Source organism: Hippoglossus stenolepis, chromosome 1 (genome assembly GCF_022539355.2).
Source record: "Hippoglossus stenolepis isolate QCI-W04-F060 chromosome 1, HSTE1.2, whole genome shotgun sequence".
NCBI lineage: Eukaryota > Metazoa > Chordata > Actinopteri > Pleuronectiformes > Pleuronectidae > Hippoglossus > Hippoglossus stenolepis.
This window is the reverse complement of record NC_061483.1, coordinates 8,979,413-8,996,955: the sequence shown is the minus strand read 5'-3', so window position 1 is coordinate 8,996,955 and position 17,543 is coordinate 8,979,413. Positions and strand designations below refer to the sequence as shown.

General features: G+C 43.3%; 1 protein-coding gene across 19 annotated transcripts in view; it reads right to left on the bottom strand.

Annotated features, from left to right (window-relative positions):
- The window catches only part of baz2ba (bromodomain adjacent to zinc finger domain, 2Ba), a 66,677-nt gene that overhangs the window by 10,635 nt on the left and 38,499 nt on the right, over nucleotides 1-17,543 (bottom strand). For 3 of the 19 annotated variants that reach the window (XM_035169496.2, XM_035170410.2, XM_035169581.2), the window contains 18 exons: nucleotides 17,339-17,512; nucleotides 13,440-13,631; nucleotides 13,138-13,299; nucleotides 12,324-12,520; nucleotides 12,010-12,222; nucleotides 11,205-11,780; nucleotides 8,471-9,215; nucleotides 7,842-8,111; nucleotides 6,802-6,862; nucleotides 6,539-6,647; nucleotides 5,632-5,733; nucleotides 4,778-5,000; nucleotides 3,797-3,901; nucleotides 2,938-2,999; nucleotides 2,573-2,638; nucleotides 1,807-1,872; nucleotides 1,106-1,150; nucleotides 789-821 (listed from right to left, as the gene is read on the bottom strand). In XM_035169496.2, the coding sequence (XP_035025387.2) occupies nucleotides 789-821; nucleotides 1,106-1,150; nucleotides 1,807-1,872; nucleotides 2,573-2,638; nucleotides 2,938-2,999; nucleotides 3,797-3,901; nucleotides 4,778-5,000; nucleotides 5,632-5,733; nucleotides 6,539-6,647; nucleotides 6,802-6,862; nucleotides 7,842-8,111; nucleotides 8,471-9,215; nucleotides 11,205-11,780; nucleotides 12,010-12,222; nucleotides 12,324-12,520; nucleotides 13,138-13,299; nucleotides 13,440-13,631; nucleotides 17,339-17,510 (3,399 nt within the window). In that variant the 5' untranslated portion in view covers nucleotides 17,511-17,512. The remainder of the gene's footprint in view (nucleotides 1-788; nucleotides 822-1,105; nucleotides 1,151-1,806; nucleotides 1,873-2,572; nucleotides 2,639-2,937; nucleotides 3,000-3,796; nucleotides 3,902-4,777; nucleotides 5,001-5,631; nucleotides 5,734-6,538; nucleotides 6,648-6,801; nucleotides 6,863-7,841; nucleotides 8,112-8,470; nucleotides 9,216-11,204; nucleotides 11,781-12,009; nucleotides 12,223-12,323; nucleotides 12,521-13,137; nucleotides 13,300-13,439; nucleotides 13,632-17,338; nucleotides 17,513-17,543) is intronic. The other 16 variants (XM_035169737.2, XM_047340164.1, XM_035169810.2 and 13 more) reach the window with 11 other exon arrangements.

The following is a 17,543-nucleotide window of genomic DNA, read 5'->3' as shown; positions in this document are numbered from 1 at the left end:
CGACTGTGTATGAGTGAGAAGGGGCGACAAGCAGAACAGCCAGGCCAAAAATAAAATGCTACACAGAACCATATTTGTCCTCATGGTGGAACTGGTTATATTTTAGTTCGACTGTCTATCAGGTCTATTTTCCTGTAAAGGTTGTGTCTGTACCCTCACCGAACTGGGAGTGAGGGAGGCAGTGGGGGCGGTGTGTCTGGAAGTGTCTCCACCATAAAGACAAAATGATTCTCAGTAGCGGTTTTTCATTCTTTGTGCAGAGTACAGGAACAGTGAATGACAGAGAGGCTGGGATGTGGTTGGTTAGAGTCCAGCACTCGCCGGACTGCAGAACAGATGCACGGACGAACAGACACAAGCTCAATGTCTGGGGCCGAAAAAAATCGTCAAGCACTCATGGGTAACACAGGCGACTCCAATTGAACAGTTAAGACAATGTACAGTGTGTGATGGATGGAAACTCCTCCAGTGCACTTTCAGACAGTGAGTGAGGACTGGCTAGCGGTCTTTGCAATGCATTCTGAGTTTTTTTTTTTAAATAGAGGAGGGGGAGAGGATGGGGAGGGGGACAGAAGCTGCCTGGCCACCGTGACAGGGTCAGTTGTCCCTCAGGACGAGCAGATGGAGGCAGCATACTGACTCTTTATCTCTTTTGTTGGTTTTGCTGGAAAGCCATGCAGAAGAATGTAGTATGACAGCAGCCAGTGCTACACTTAATGCATTGCTATGACAACCATAACACAACCAGTTACACGATGCAGGTGTTAGATGTACAAAAATAAACATACCCATACCATATCTAGTCTATGCCTCTCCAACTCCTGGCAGAGAGAGTTGGCAAAAATATTAAGGAACAGAAGTAATAAATCCAAAACCAATAAGCATGGTGTTAAATAAAGAGAAATACTAACCACATTTATATATATATACACACACACACACGCACGCACACCTGTATTAAAATATATGCAGATGCACATATATAATCAATCAGTCACACACACATACACGCCTGAAAATTCTTACTGACATCTGAGTTAAATGGTTTTATTCAGCAGTAACTATTACGTTCAAGGGGGATGAGCAAGTTGTGTTGAATGCCTACCTGGTGCTTGAGAATCTCCGCCTGCTGTCTCCTCAACTCTTTCTCCTTGAAGGCAAGAAAAAAGAAGATGAAGGAGGGAAAATCGATACGCTTCCATCGTGCCAATATCATGAAAATCACTGCACACTGATAGAATTTCAGCTCATTTCACATAGTCGCTCAAATTTTTATCGCCAGCTGCTTCTTGAGTGGAAATACACTTGCTCATCACCGTTACTGTATGTAACCAATGCCAATTATACAGTATTTTGATTGTTTCTTATAATTACACACAATGTTTGTACCTAGTTATTACCTGGCATGTAAAGGCCTGTATTGTCAATGTGGACTGTTTGGACCTGTACCTGCACGTCCACTTATGGGGACCCCTCCTTAAAAGGGTATTTCTCCGGCTTTCTATTGTTGTGCTCCGAGGTATGTGACATTTTCGTCGTTCAAGTTTTTCTTTGTTAGCTTCTCTGTTCTCTACCTTTTCAGGTCATGTGCCTGTTCTACGGTTCTACTCCATGGGAGAGGGGCTCTGGATATGTGCAAATTGACTGGAGGATTTGTTTTTCACTTGGTTTGCCAGAATAAACGAAGATCACCTCCACAGACTTTAATCGCCGGACTCCACTGTTTACACCAACAGTAATCCACGTCCAATCTATACCAGCAACACTGTTACATCTGTTTCTGGAGATTCGTTAAATAAAACATACCTTTATCCGTTTTTCTGCCTCCAATATTTTGGCATTGGTAACCTCCTCCTTCTTTCTCCGTTTGACCTATGAATAAAGATTACGGTCAAGAAATCACAAACACACATCAATCAGTCCTGGGTGAGGACTTTGCTGCACTTTAACTGATTGTGTGCAGTTTGAGCACAGATTTCATGCTGCTGGATGCCAGTCAAATTTGTAAAACACAGCAAATGAATAATGTATCTCTTTAACGCATAATTGTAAAAATGTTGAAGCCTCCCGTTAAGAGTGGCTTGCCAACCGTGTCAACTCAAAATTGATTTAGTCCTGCCTGCTAAAACACATTGAAGCTCTTACAGTATAATTGTGTGTGTCTGCATGTGTGTGTGTGTGTGCGTGTGGGGATGTGTATGCATCTTGGCATGTGTGCGTCTGTGTGCGTGTGTGTGGAAAACAGCACCTTTTTTTTTGCTCGACCCACTTATGCTAAACTGTTACTGTTGTCTGATGAAAAAAAAAAGAAAAAAAAAGAGACTTTTCTGTCCAATTTAAATAAGGTCTGAGGAGGCAGCAACAGCCATTTTAATATTCAACAGCCGTCAAACCAAGACCAATTTAGCATTAGTTCCATGTGGAATTATGCCTAAGAAGACGCAACTCCCTCCAATGCATGCTGCTGTTCAGTAATGAGCTTTAGGAAGATTAAAACACTATAGACTGAGGGGCTGTAGCTCTCCAGGAATGTTCTGCTTAATCAGAGGTGCCGTTGGATCAGATTCTGTACCTCCAAAAGTTGCTGCGCCCTGAGTTCCTTCTCCATCCGAATCTGCTGAATACGCTTGATCTTTTCCTGTTTAAAAAAAACATAATCTCTTAATATTTTAGACACTGGAAAACATCCGAAGATAAAAATCACTTTCTAACCACTCTCTTCCAATTGGGATGGGCAAAGGAAAAAAAAAAGCCCCCCACAACAATAAGTTGAGCACTAGAAGTAATGACGGTAATTGAAGAGCAAGCTTTAAAGCATCACAAAATAACCATTCAGCATTTCCTGCCGAGGAGACGGGGACTGTGTGGAGTCAGGACACTGAGATAAGGAGGAAGGGAAGAAAAACATTTGTCAGCACACACGTAAAGAAGACCCACCTGCTGCTTGAGAATCTTGATCTGCTCTTTCTGCTTCCTTCGCTCCTCGGCTGCGATGATCGCTGCAAAAGTCAAGTCAGTGTTGTGTTACAAACATGACCCCGCAAAAGCTGGGATCAACTGTATACGTATATCTGAGAGAACTGCAGCTTTATTCAGAGACTTCAAATACTAGAAACCAGAGGGGTGGATTTAAAAAAGTGCACGGTAATAATGAAAACTCGAGGAAAGCAACTTATCGAACAAAGCCATCATCATCGATATTTAATGCTTCCGACAGGTCAACAAATTGTGCAGCGTAGTGTAGTGTGTATTCTTATCAGTGCAGGTATCACACTGTGATCAGGTTTTAAACTTGATTCTCAAGATTGGAGGATTTTATTAAACTTCACGAAGACATAGACATGAGAGTTGATCAATGATCCGAGGATTTGAGACACGGTCAGATAGGTTTTAGGTCGCTAGTGTCTTCAGACATCTGCAGTGGATCTGAGCTCATTCCCATATTTTAGCAGGAGTGAAAGTTTAATTAAAAAATATGCATTGGTAATGTGCCTACTCTGGTTTAAATGTGTTGCTAAGTTATACTTTTCAGAATATATAATATACTAAGCAAACAATACTGAGTTTATGATGGATTTTTTTTTTAGCTTTGACGTCGTGTGTAGGAATTACAAAAATGCATAAGCATAATGTTTGAAAGCAGCAGCGTGGCAGAAATACAGATTATGGCAGAAGAGGGATTGAAGCTTGTGCTTTAATGTGCTGAAAATAAATATGTATATACAAACAAAGTCCCTGCTGTCGTTATGCGACATTTAGTTCAAAGTGGTGACCAAGCAAATAAACCCGTCCTTACACCAGAGTTTACCTTGCTGCTTCCGAGCCTCTTTGGCTGCACGGGCCAGTGCCTGCTTTTCCAGTTTTCTCATCATTTTCATCTGAGCAGCCTGTCGAGCTATTTCTGCACAAAACAGAGGGAAAAGGCTTCATCAGTGAGAAATATTAAGAGAAAATAAATGCTGCTGTAGCCAAATACATTTGACTGAAATCATGTTTTGTCTAAAATTTTGACAAAACAAGAGACAGATCATTCAAACCATTATTCCCTTTGGTGATTAACATGTATTATGCAATTTTCCATAGACATTTAAAAATATACATGGTTGAAATATTTCTACAAGAGTAGAGCTGACTACCTATTTATTTATGTAATATCTCCATCACGTCCGTCAGGGAGGTGATGTTTTCAATGGGGTTAGTTTGTTTGTCTGTTATTTAGTCGGATTACGCTAAAACAATGGGATGGATTACCACAACACTTACTGGAAGGATGTGGTATCGGCCAGGATACAACACATTCAATTTTGGTTCGGATGACGAGGCGGATCCAGGAATTGTTTTCACTTTAATTTTCTTTTTGTGTATTTCGCCGGGAATAATTCATGGATTAAATATATCAGGCATTCGGGGACTGATATAATTCATGAGTGAGTGCAACTTGGTGCAGATCCGATGGAAAAATTGGATCTAGTGAATTTAAAAGTGGTTCCAAAAGGGGTCTGTTGGGGCCTTAGCGAAGGTTTATGCTCGTATGAGTCCTATTCAAATTATCAATGCTACACAAAAGTCCTGAAACATTAAAAGGATATGATAACGTTGCTGAGTCATCTGAAAAAGTGTCTATATGACTATAAGTCGAACAAGAAGGCAGAAAAAAATGACTTGTCTGAAATATTATAAACTGTAACTCCGTCCTTGGCCTCTGTAACCTTGATAATATCTGGCTGTCACACACACTTATGACAAACATATTTCAGGGCTCTTTTCTCCCACTAACCTTGTGCCTCTAGTTTGCGCAGAAGTTTGACCTCACTGGGACTGGGGCCCTCGGGCACCAGCGGATCGCCCACATTAGGGGGTCGCCCCTTCCTTCGGCGGGAACCTTTGGTGCCCTCGCCCGCCGATTGGCGATCTGAACTAGAGGGGCGACCCCTTCGACCTTCCATCGCCAAAATATGAGGAATGACCTCCTCTTCCTTCAACAGGCTCCACGGTAAACCCTGGAGAGTCGAGGGAGAAAAGAGTAGAGATGGAGAGATTGGGCGTGGGGAGGTGCGTTGGAGAGACGTTAGAGTGTGTGACTTGTTTACATATCATCATTTATTTTGATCATTTAATACTAACAATGTAGTCATTAATAAACTGGACTCTGACAGGATGTATTCAATTTAATGATTCAAATTCTTCATTAGTCTATTTTTATAATGTGCAGTAAAAAGCTGGCTACATAGTATTTTAAATAACAATTACTCATTTGCTGATCTCTCTTATTTCTAATCATATATTTGATTTGTTTCTCTGGCCCCTCAGAAATGCATACATCTATCTTTAAGATTATCTTTTCTCTAAAAATACACACAAATACATTTTCTAGTTTGTCTCTTTGTATCACAGACACATAAAATTGCAAATATCACTGGCCACCTGTGGAAGTAATGTCAGCTGATTATTAAATTCCTCCATGCACAGTGAGAGATCTATGAACTAGGACTACTGAGGGCTGTGGTTGATTCCTATCCATGCCCTGAAAGTGACTGCTGCATTAAGCTTTTGCCTGCCACTAGATGAAAAGATGAACAGGGATCAGGGAAAGAGAGAGAGAGAAAGAAAGAGGAGATGAAAAGCAGTCACCTGGGGTCCTTCTCTGGCTTCATAGAAGTCACCAACCCTTATCTTTGCACTGAAGCTAAAATTATCACGCGTGATGCCACTTATTCCATTTCTGGATAGATACTACAAAAGAGAAAATAATAATGGCGTTGGTTTAGGCAGAAAAAAAATGTGTGAAATTAGCGACATTGAAAAGCAAGTGGGAGACACTCGATTGGGGGTCTAAGGTTACAGTGTGCATCTCTGCAGTGCTACTAATCATTATAAAAGCTGGGGGGACAAAAAAAGAGCAAGAGCTCTCAGGAGAGAAAAACGGTTCTGACCTTGGGGTGCACAATTCAGGCCCTTTCTTATTTATCAGTGGCATTGCGAGGCTTTTTACTGCCTACTGACTGACTAGCAGGGAGCGAGTGTTACTGAGAATACTTAATTTTTTTGTTCACACTTGTACACTCAAAAGACAGTTTTGACAGTCAGTGTGGTTGAGCTTTTCGTGAATTGAATAAAGAAGATTATAGACTATGACATAGTGTATGAATAAGGCCAAAGCTGTGCATCCCAACACTTTTTGGGAGGGGGGGTTAGGGGAAGGGGATGAAAAGAAGCAGCACAAGAAGTGAATCTAACAATATTATCTCGCACTATTAGGGTCATAGAAAGCAGGGTGGGGGTGGGGGTGGGGCGGGGGTTGGGGTGGAGTGCAGGCTGGAGCGATAGCAGAGATTAGCACACAACAAATCCTGATACACAAGCATGTGTTTGAGCAATGTGGACGAGCAGTGAAAAAGACCCTTCCCTAAGAAATCATAAACCACACCACCCACAATGATTCCCACTGTCACAAACGCAACTGCTCATCTGTTTGTCACAACACATTTGCTTCTGTATCGCGGACGTAGACTAAATCGCAGCGCTGCGGCCGAGGTACCTTCATTACATCTGGGTATTGCCTTAGTTTCTTGCTACACGGGGCATAGTAGGCCACCTCAGCCTGCGGCCGCCCAGCCACTGTTGTGATTCTTGTTTCTCTTCGCCACCTGGATTTTTTTTAAGGAGGAAAAAAACAACAACACAGCTGTTCAGACAAACAGTATGCATCATGCATTTTTGTGGACGCGATCTGGAAAGGGACAAACACTTCAACACGTTCTGAAGTGAACCGCTTTCCTTCTCTCCACTCCTTGTACATACCCCAGCTCCAGAGGTATCATCAACTCCTTCTCATCCATCACCCTCTTCCTTTTCCCTAAACCTGTGGAGAGACAGAGTTCAACCATCAATTTGACAGCACAGACTTTGGCTAGAAACCTCACAAATACAGTAGCAGCAGTCAAAGCCCCTTACACCTACAATCATACCTGCCAGGTTTTGAGACTTATATTCATACATGCACTTTTAAAAAATATAAACTGCCTTGACCTGCATCTTGTAAGTTCAATATGCAGTTTCCTGTGCTGCCATATTGAAATGATAAAACTAAAATGCGGAAAGCAGATCTGTAGAAACACAGCGGTAAAAATAAATCATGTGGTATTGTCTAAATAACGGTGTCCATTTAGAAAAGAATAAGAGAGAATAATTTTACCTACATTAGGGAAAAGACTGGAGCATTTATTCAGAACCTTCCTAGCAAGTTATAAATCAGGGTATTTTTTGTGAAGAAATTAAACTTGTTACTATGCCAAACAAGTCGTCAGGCCTCTTAGGCGTGCCTCTACAGGACCTCCGCGCTCCAGCTAGTCCATGACAACACATTGCCTTCTTCCTGCTTCCCTAAAAATAACAAACATTCTTCATAATCAGAATCGCACTCGGGTAGAACACATACCTCTGCTCGGGTCCAACACTGTCCTTATGAAACCACATTTAAACTAACTAGATCTTTATTCTTATTTGCATCAGTACCAAATTGCAAAGAAAACTAAAAGTATGAAAAAACGCCCTATCTTGCAAGTACAAGGGAATCACCCCCTGATCTGCATTGGCACCAGAATGTAATGGGATCTCCTTTGAGTCATGCCTCGCCCCACCACAAAATTCCATGGAATTTTTGCGTAATCCTGCTAAAAACATTACCTCATGGCAGGGCAGAGGTAATTATCAGATTTTATCAATTCATACAACTTCTAGGCCGCACACCACACCTCTTTGGCTTTTCCGGTAGATCTTAAAACCACCTTTCACCCCTGCACTTATACGCTTTCTACGTGAAATCATTTTGAACACATTACCTAATGGGGAGGCTAAGCTATAGGATGATGAGCCTGGAGAGCTGTGATAGGCCAAGGCACTGGAGCTGGTGACAATGGTGGGAGTCTTGATGACCTGCAGGTTGAGAGGGGAGCAGCTGGTGGCGGTGTGATTGGTTGAGGTGTTCAGTAGTTCTGGGCCTTTGGTTAGCCGGCGGGGAGTCATCTCCTTTTTAGACGATCCAGATGGCAGCAGCTTTAACTCCTTCACTTTCTTCCCAGAGACGTCGCTGTCTGAGTTGCTGTCGGACTCTGAAATAACAAAACCAGGACAGCTCACAAGTTAATGAGCTATCAAATCGTCATAATAAATGTATTATGTGATTAAATGAATGATTTTATTGTGCGACTGCGTTTCAAAGGGTTGTTAATTCCAGCTGAAACAACTGGTCAATTAATTGATGAGTTGTTTGAAATGATTTGCTGCTCTGAATATTTCAGGTTTTCTTCTGTTAGTCGGACAAACTAACGAATTTCAATGTGATCACCAATTTTGGACATGTTACTGACCAAATTATTAATTTTCCCATCGAGAAATGTTAATGTTTTATTGTGACCAAATTATTCAATTGAGAAAGTTGCGTTAACTTTTAAACATAGAAGGTACAAACCTGACAGACTATCATCCGAGTCCTCTTCATCCTCCTCCTCCTCAAGGTCATCATCCTCATCATCATCATCCGAGTCATCTGATTCCTTGTTAGCTGGGAGACCAGCTGTGGGGTTAAACGTCCCAGGGATCCCCACTCCTGGAATTCCAACTCCAGGGATACTGACTCCAGGAATCCCGATCCCGGCCTCTCCTCCACGAAACAGATCTACAAGCGATTGTACCAGGTGGTTCTGAGAGAAGCCCTTCCAGGCAGCTAAAGGGTCTGCTTGTGCCGGTCCCTGTCCCAGCCCTGGTGTCTGTCCCTTACCCTTTGGGGACTTGTTCTTCCTAGATCCATGGCCTGTGGCATGGGGTGAGGTAGTGGGGGGCTGTGACGGGGGCCCAGCCTGGGTGGTTCCTTGGGTCCTGCTCGACCCTGTGCTCAGATTGACAGGCATTGACCCAGCATCGGAGTCGCACTGAGGGGACTTGCCTTTCGAGGCAGTGTCTTTGCGAGGTTTGCTGATGAGGGCCAAAGGTGCGTCCTGAGTGGTGCTTTGGATGACTCCATTGGGGTGGTGGGGCTCAGGGAGCCCCAGCAGGGCACTCGAGAGGAAGAGGTTGGAGTGATTGTTCTGGGGTGGAGGAAGCGGAGCAGGTGGCAATGGCGATGAAGACAGAGACGTCCTCTTGGGAGACTTGTTTGGCCCCTGCTGCTGCTTCTTTAGCTCAGCTGGGAATGTCTGCCCTTGGGACATGAGAGTCTGGGAATAGGACAAGGAGGAGAGAGGGAAAGAACAAGGACAGGCAGAGAGTCAGGGGGAGGGAGAGAGAGGGAAAACCAGAATGGGAGGAACAAAGAAAGGTTAGGGAAAAAAATTAGAAAAGAAATGGGACAAAGTGGAGTTGCTCTAGCTGTCAGTTCGCATCACTGTTGATTGTTTGAGCAGGTGACAAAACTACAATGCCAAACACTGGTACAGTTAACTGTGTCTAAGCCCCTTTCTGAGAAACAAAAAGAACACAAATGCAATAACCAAAGGCATTGTACTCGGCCAAGTTTACAAAAAGAAATACTGAGTATGTCTCAAAAATTGTAATTACTTGTGAGCACATCTGAAAAGCTTCATTATCATTATCATCATCATGTGGCCGGGCATGTTCTGTTTTTTACACTGCTGACTAGTTTGGTTCAGTCCGTGTTTAACCAAAAGCAGGTTTGACTTTAATGCTGCACTTTCAACTGGATGTGATATGAAGTGAAACAAATCAATTTCACAGACCATGAAATACAGTAACAGTGCTGAAACCACAAGGGGAATTTAGCTCGTTGGAAACTTCTCTACACTGGTAAAACAAAAAAGGGGAAGTGATTTTCACAGAATAAGCTGATCTCAATAGGTTTAGCTTATTGATTACACTGCTACCGTTCATATTTCAACTGAAGAAATGGAATTTGTGTAGTCAAAACAAATAAAAATGCCACTTGTTATTGCATTTCATCGGAATTTCCCAGAGTCATAAATAATACAGCAGCATGTATGCAGAGCCCACGTCGGCTTCAGAATGGCAATGAAACTAACTGCATTTTTATCAACAGGCGAGAGTTTGCAGCAGGAGAACAACTGTAAATCACTTTAAAACACATAGAAAACCACGATAACATATAGATCATAACCACAGTTTTTTCAGCTAAAAACCAATGTGGTATACTGTAGTGTTGTTGATTGACAAGTGATGTCAGCGACAACCACCTTCTCATATAACGCCTCCTGTGCAGAATGTCCACTAACGTTAGCCCTCTAATTAATGTTACATTACCACTAAGAAGCCGTTTTCAGATGCCACATATTTGGCCAGTTGCAGCCTTAAAGTTAAACTACTTGTTGAGAAGGTTTATTGACACTTAAATCCACAGGAGTGAGACGTGATATGAAAGCTCTGCAAACTTAACTGTGAAGATACCACACTGTGTTGTGTCAGGATTTCACCACTTACTACGAGGCTGCAGGAGGATGTTAAAAACAAACGGCTGCACCGTGCCTCTTTTCTACACTTTTAATGTTCAGTACACTTAATTAATTACCCATTTGCACAATTGTAGCCATTAACTACAGTTGACAATGACATTAACTAATTCCAAACGCTTTCCTCCCCCAAGATTAGCTCAGGAATGTCTTAGATGCCTAGTTGCTGTTTCTGTGTCCAATCCCCATGCCCTACAAGTTTACTCAAATGAGTGCTGCCTCATAAATCAACTGTACGAAACAAAGACGCTCTCTGATGTCCGACTGTGGTTGTCGGAGTTTGCCTAAAGCCATGTTACAGTTTCAAAGAGGCCTTTTAGAACGGGATACAGAATCCCAGCTTCTTGTGAATGAGATCCAGCAATAGTAATGATTATATATTGATTTCTAATTGAGTATGTAGAGTAGTAGGTCTGTGCCTGTCTCTGAGCATTTGGATCTTGTGTTAAATATGGTAAATGTAGTCAATGGCCACCAGATTCGAAGAGCTGGCTGTTTTGTAGTAGTGATTAACAAAAGAGAGGAATACAACTATAATCTAACTGCACACTCGGCTCCGGTGGATAAATTCATGACTGTCAGTTTATTGGGAGTAACTTAGTTCATGAAAGATGACTTCAGCTATATTTCTCTTGCTTATCTCTCACACTGCACATTGTACATATGCATATGTCCCTGGTAATAAAAAAGAGGCCTTATTCAACTGCTGTTATCACGTTGTCTTACCTGTTTGAGCCTGAACTCATTGATCTGCGCGAGTGAAGCTTCAAGCTGTTTCCTTTTGTTGGATTTGGCAGCGCCAGCAGGAGCGTGCTGATGTGGCTTCAGTGATGACTTCTTGGAGCTTCTTACAGATGAGGTCAGGCCAAAAGATTTTGGGGAGGTAGACAGCGTGAGCGTCGAGTGGGGTGGCGAGGGGACGGACAGAGGCTTTGGGGAGGAGCAAAGGGAGAGGGGCACGTGCTGGGGGGAGGAGGAGGGCAGCAGTCTGGGAGGTTTGGGAGAGGCGGTGCTGGAGTGCGTCTTCGGAGACGTGGTGAGAGCTATGGGTGAGGAAGAGGGTGAAGTCTCCCTACGGGGCTGGGTGAGGAGTGCCAGTGGCTTCGAGTTGGCAGCCAGGCCGGTGGACTGGATCACACTGAAGTGCTGCTGCGGACTGTCTGTCCAGGGCCTGGAGCTGTGCAGAGCCAGTGGCGAGGATTGGGACAAGGCAGGGGGGGAGACAGAGCAGGGTAAGGGCACAAGGGTTGGGGGATTGGAGGGGGCCTTCTTCTTTGCATTTCCAGTGCTTGGTATCGAAACCTGGGGAGGAAATAAAGAAACTGTTAGAACAAAGAACTGGCCCATGGTATGATAATTTATTATAATTCACTCAACATTTTGGACACTGTTTCAGCGAATTAAAGTGCAGTGAAGTCAAGTGCACTGTCGCAGGAGTGGCTGAGTGCATGCAGGCTTCCTGCTATGCACTTGCACAAAAACAGACCTCTGTGAGTGTTCATTATTCCAGTTTATCTATTTTTCTCTTTACCTTTGTTTTCTTCTTTGTCCGCTTCTCAGAGTCTGATAATTCACTCTGTTTATCCTCTTCTTCGTCATCCTCATCGTCATCATCATCGTCTTCATCATCTTCTGCGAGGTCCTCCAGATCACTACTGAGGGACCCATCACTTGAGCTGTCTGATGATGTGCCTGATTCGCTGTTGCTCGCCACAGAGGTGTCGGCCGGCTTCTTCCGTGGCTTCTGAGTTGAGAAAAAACTAAATTCAGTTTCACTGTATCACACATAATGCATTTTTCATGTTATTTTTCATACTGAGGAGTAAACCAAATCTCAGTACTGACCTTCTCTTTCGATTTCTGGATCGGCTTCTCAACCAACCCTGCTGGATTGTTGTGGGGGCTGCTACGGTGACTGTTAGAGAGGTTTGAATATTTGGTCGACTTGGTCGATGCCTGAACAGGAGCTGGACTCACGGAAAAGCTCCCTGATTGTGTGGTGGGAGGAAAGACACCGCTGCCATTCACTGCCCCATTCACCCCTAGAAGCACAAAACAGATCTACTGTATTACTGATCTGATCCATCTTTTCTGAGAAGTCTGCTGCGCAGGATAATGAAATATCTGAAACTAACTGCAGAATGGAATATGGCGAATAAAAATATTGATTTATACGTGTATCTCATCAAACATGCCAGCTGCACCAGGCACAAGCTCAACACGAGTGGTTTACATAATAAAAGATAAATTAAAAGATACTGTGAAATTAAAAGAGTGCAAAAAAGAGGAGGGAGGGAGAGGTTGACGGAATCGCTAAGTGAGGACTGAAAGTCATTAAATCTGTCTTGAAAGGGAGAAATCTCATCACAGCACAAAGTGGGTTTAGGTTTTGGAAGAGTTAGACACAGATGGAGATGGTGGTAGAAATATAAATTAGGTTGTTTATTTTTAAGTGCCATTACTTCTTAGAAATGTCATGTATTACTTCAAATTGTTCAACACATATGACATATATGATAGTGCCTTTGATGTTGATGTTGTTATCATTCAAAACAAATAGAAATACCCTCTACTTCTGATCTGTATTAGACTTTAGTACAATAAGCAGTGTGTAATGTAACAGAGTATCAACGAAAAGGTCGTCTGGATGGTTCGTTACCTTTAGGTGGGGTCTGGCTATTCTTGCCAGGCATCCTGATCTGAACAGGACTGATGCTGTGGTTGGGCTGGATGTGAGGGGTGAAGAATGGAGGGAAGCCGATGAAGGAGGGGAGAAAGGCAGCAGCTCCCCTATTATGGGCTTCAGCAGCTCGCCACCACTCTGTGAGGGAGAGGAGAGTAGAGGAGAGGAGAGGAGAGGAGAGGAGAGGTGAGGAGAGGAGAGGAGAGGAGAGGAAAGAGATGATGGCCCATTCTCATTTAGCCAATTGCTGCCCAAAACTCAAACTTCCCCCGTCTTACCAGAAAGGGCTCCTAGTTGGGGGTGTGTAGCCAGAGCAGCTGACAATCCCAGGGAGCCGAGGCCTCCAAACTCAGGCCTGCCTGCTCCGGCAGTGTAGAGGGCTCCGAAGGCTGGGTGGTTGACCAGAGGGAAGGCACTTGACAATGCGGAGCCAATAAAGGGCTGCTCTCCTGCTACTCCAAACAGACGGCCTGAGATATATAAAGAAGAAAAGTGTTCAAATGTTTTCAAATAAAAAATTGTGTACAGCACCTACACTTCCCAATGCTGACAAGTATATATTCTCACCTCTTGACTAATTTGGTTTTTGAAAACACAAACTCGCGAGATATTGTCCTGTAGGAGCAGAAATTATGAAGTTTCAGCCTTTGCGTTTCCACCAAATGCGTAGAACTCCCTGCTGACGATTGTTAGTCGTCTATTTAATGGCAGTGTCCTTTCAAATCACTGTTTCCTACTTCAAAGGATTAAAGGATAAATTCCATGAATTTTCCTTTGATCTCCAACTGCCAAAAAATACTCACTTCTGACTTAATGTTATTATTCGAATATGTGTTAAAATTCCTTTCTTCCATGAAGTGCAGTGTTGACATCAGTGCTCAGCTGCTATGACAGTTGTTTATTGAACCTTTAGCACAATTCATTGCCCTCCTGTTAGTTTGCTGTATGTTTATTTGTGCAGACTGAGATCAATGTTCTCAAATTACCTCTCTGAGCTCTTGATGTAAGAATCGACAGGGTGTAAAAAAGTAGATTTGAACAGCTTTTGAAAGTGTCGCTTCTTATCCACCTGACATTCGAATTAAATGGAGAACGACTGTCGTCTGTTTGTGTAAGAATTAACTTCAGATTTAACTTTTACTGAGTGCAAGCTGCACCTAATTTTAAGAGGCAGCTGTGCAGCTTCTAACAGACTGACTGTTACTTCAGACTGATGCTTGTGTCTATACAGAAAAAAACCCATTTAAATTACAGAGCATTTTCTCATAGTCCAACTTTAGCATGGAGGTATTTGTGTATTAATATTTCTTCAGTGTCAGAAAACACTGCACGGTGACAAAGTCTGAATATTCTCCGTGAGGAAAAAGGTAGTGTGTGTATAAGGTGTAAAAAGCTAACCTCCTTCTACCCTTTTGGCATTCAATTTCAGCACAGAAGAATACTTCATCAACATCATCATCGTCTAGCGTTTTCCTGAGCACAATCATTTCTGGCAGGGGCGACTGCCACGTATTACCTCCTCCCAGAGTCAGATGCAATTTGGTGTGAGCATATTTCATGCAAATTCAATTTCTATTCCAGAGGAGCGCAAGCCTGCTTGATGCCTCCGCATAAGCCAGGTAATACACATGCAAAAAAGTGATGACTGAAGAAAAGGAAAGTGTTGTGCACAATGCAGATGAAAATGTCAAACTACTATACACTTGCACACACCACGGAAATGTAAAGCAGACTGACACCGGAGCAGTGTTTTCTGAACTAATGCAGTGCAGGATCTAATTATCCAGAGAGTGACTTTACGCAGCAGGGCCAGTTATGTCTGCCCAACACCAAAACACTGAAGAAGACTCTAAATGTACATGATTCTGCAGATGCATCTCACGGAATATTTTCCTGTGAGAATCAGACTGTTTGTGGTTATGCGGCAAGAAACAAAACCTTAACGTCGTGCCAGCAGCTCTTTGTGTTGGTTTCAAGGCCCCTGACTACCACAAGACAGCAAAATCTGCCTTTTGAATGTCATTAGAATATGCTGAATATGTAGAGCCCGCATCGCCAGAGTCAGCTAGTGGATACGAAGATAAACGACTGCAATGCAACCCCCAGAAAGGCCAGCCACAGCATTCACTCATGCCTGGGGTGCCCACCTCTCCCCCTCGCACCCCTTGCCTTTCTAGGCAACACAAAGTGACATCTGCAAATGCCTTTTCAATATTAATGCAGGCTTCCAGAAGGGGAATAATTAAATCTAAAAATTTGAGGCGAGAAAAGAGGCACGGTTGAGACATACCTAGGATTACCTACTCTCTCTTCCTCACTCTGCGTCTCTGTCTCTCTCTCGCTCCCTCGCCCTCTTTCTCATTCTGTTTCAATCCTTCTCTCCACTCTGACAAACTGCACCGCCTGCTTTTTTCATGTTTGGATGCTGCCGAAGGGGGATTAATTTGTTGTTTGTTGCAGTCAATCAAATTTCCACAGACAGATTTAAGTTAATTGCATCCGTGAGTTGATCCCAGAAGGAGAGAGTGCTACAAGCTCCGATCAGCTTTTATTCTCCAAGTGATATCCTCATCAATGACATACGCATGCACGCGCACGCACACAGGGCTGTCCGCGCACACACACACAGACACACACACTGTGACAGTCTATGCTCATTTTTTGTGTTCTTCAGATTTTTTTCTAAAGTGTTGCTGGCACACTTGCAAAGGACCTTGAATCAATGTCTGCACAGTCTGTGATGACACTATCTACACAATATGCAATTACTGATGTTACCTACTTACAGAATACACTTGACACAATATTATTTATCTTATTGACAATGTTTTTCCTTTTAATTATGATACTTGAATCATTTAAAGCAGAAAGAAGGTGGCTCTAAATCTTATGGCTTATTTTTATACATTTGTAAATATGTTTGAGTTACAGTCTGCACACTAAACAAGGCATTGTATGAAATGGGGAAAAAATGGCTTGCTTGATTCCCACAAAGCGCAGCAGAAGTTCAGAGCTAACCGCCTGCCTCTCAGCATTTCATTTGACGCTCAATCCAAAAATCGCTTATCTAGAAAATCTGAGCACACGTAATGGCACAGAGGGATAAGAGGGATGTATAATGCATAAGGAGGAGATGCTCCTAATGGCATCTTCTTTGGGGCAACACTGAGGAGATGGAGGACAAAACAAGGGGCTTTATTTTGCTCTCTTCTGCTTTTCCTCTTCTCGTAAAGAAGAAAAAAACACAACAATCACAGAGGAAGCTGGATATGCTATTCCCTACTCAGTACAATCTTGGTGTGTGTGTGTGTGTGGGGGTCAACAAAAAACAGCAAGACATTAAGAGATGAGGAGAAGGAGAGTATGAGCAAATGATTCACTTGCTCTCACAAGGGATATCTGAACAACACAAAGAGATACAAGCACACACACACACACACACACACACACACACACACACACACACACACACACACACACACACACACACACACACACACACACACACACACACACACACACACACACACACACACACACACACCTCTTTGCCTAATGGCTTTGACCAATACATAGAAAAGAGGCTGGATGCTGGACAGGGCTGACTAGACACTGAGTGGCTGACAAATGTTAAATCATGCAGGCAGAGGCGCTCTCTCTCTTTCTCTGTCCCTCTCTTTCTCTCTCTTTCTCTCTCTCTCTCTCTCTCTCTCCCTCACACACGCATGCACACACACAAACATACATGCAGAGTGTCGTGCTGAGCCTGACTCTGAGGCAGCTGGAGCCAGAGAGCTGAAGGTTGTCAGGAGACATGGCGAAGCATGTGTGTGTTTCTCACACAAAAGAGCCCCCTAATTGTTTGGGATTCATTAATGCAGCAGCTTTTCAATTGCAACCCAAGCTGTCAGGAAAAAAAAAATCCTTGTAGCTGGGAGAGAGGTGTATTCACACAGGCTGTAAAATAACTATATAATTAATACTGGAGGAAACTCATTTCTCATGGTAAAGAAATAAAGGATTCTGAATGACATGGAGATAGAAGGGTGACCATATTTGTCCTGTTTTTATGGTTACGGGGAAACTGTTGTTTGTGTGTGTGTTGGTATTTTCCCCCCTCTGTAAACATGGTTTTTGAGAGACAGAAGATCAACAGAGGGAGAAACTGTTTTCTTACCAGAGGTGCTGAGGGTGGATCCCAGTGCTGAGGGGCTCGGGGCCAGGCTGCTCTTAGAGTGGGGAGCCGGGGATGGCGAAGAGGAAGAAGAGGAGGAAGAGGCCGCAGGGGAGGAGGTGCGAGCAGCAGACAGGGTGGGCGCAGGGGAGGCCAGCCGCTCTCCAGACTCCATATCTGTCAAACACAATCCAATCAGCGGGGTTAC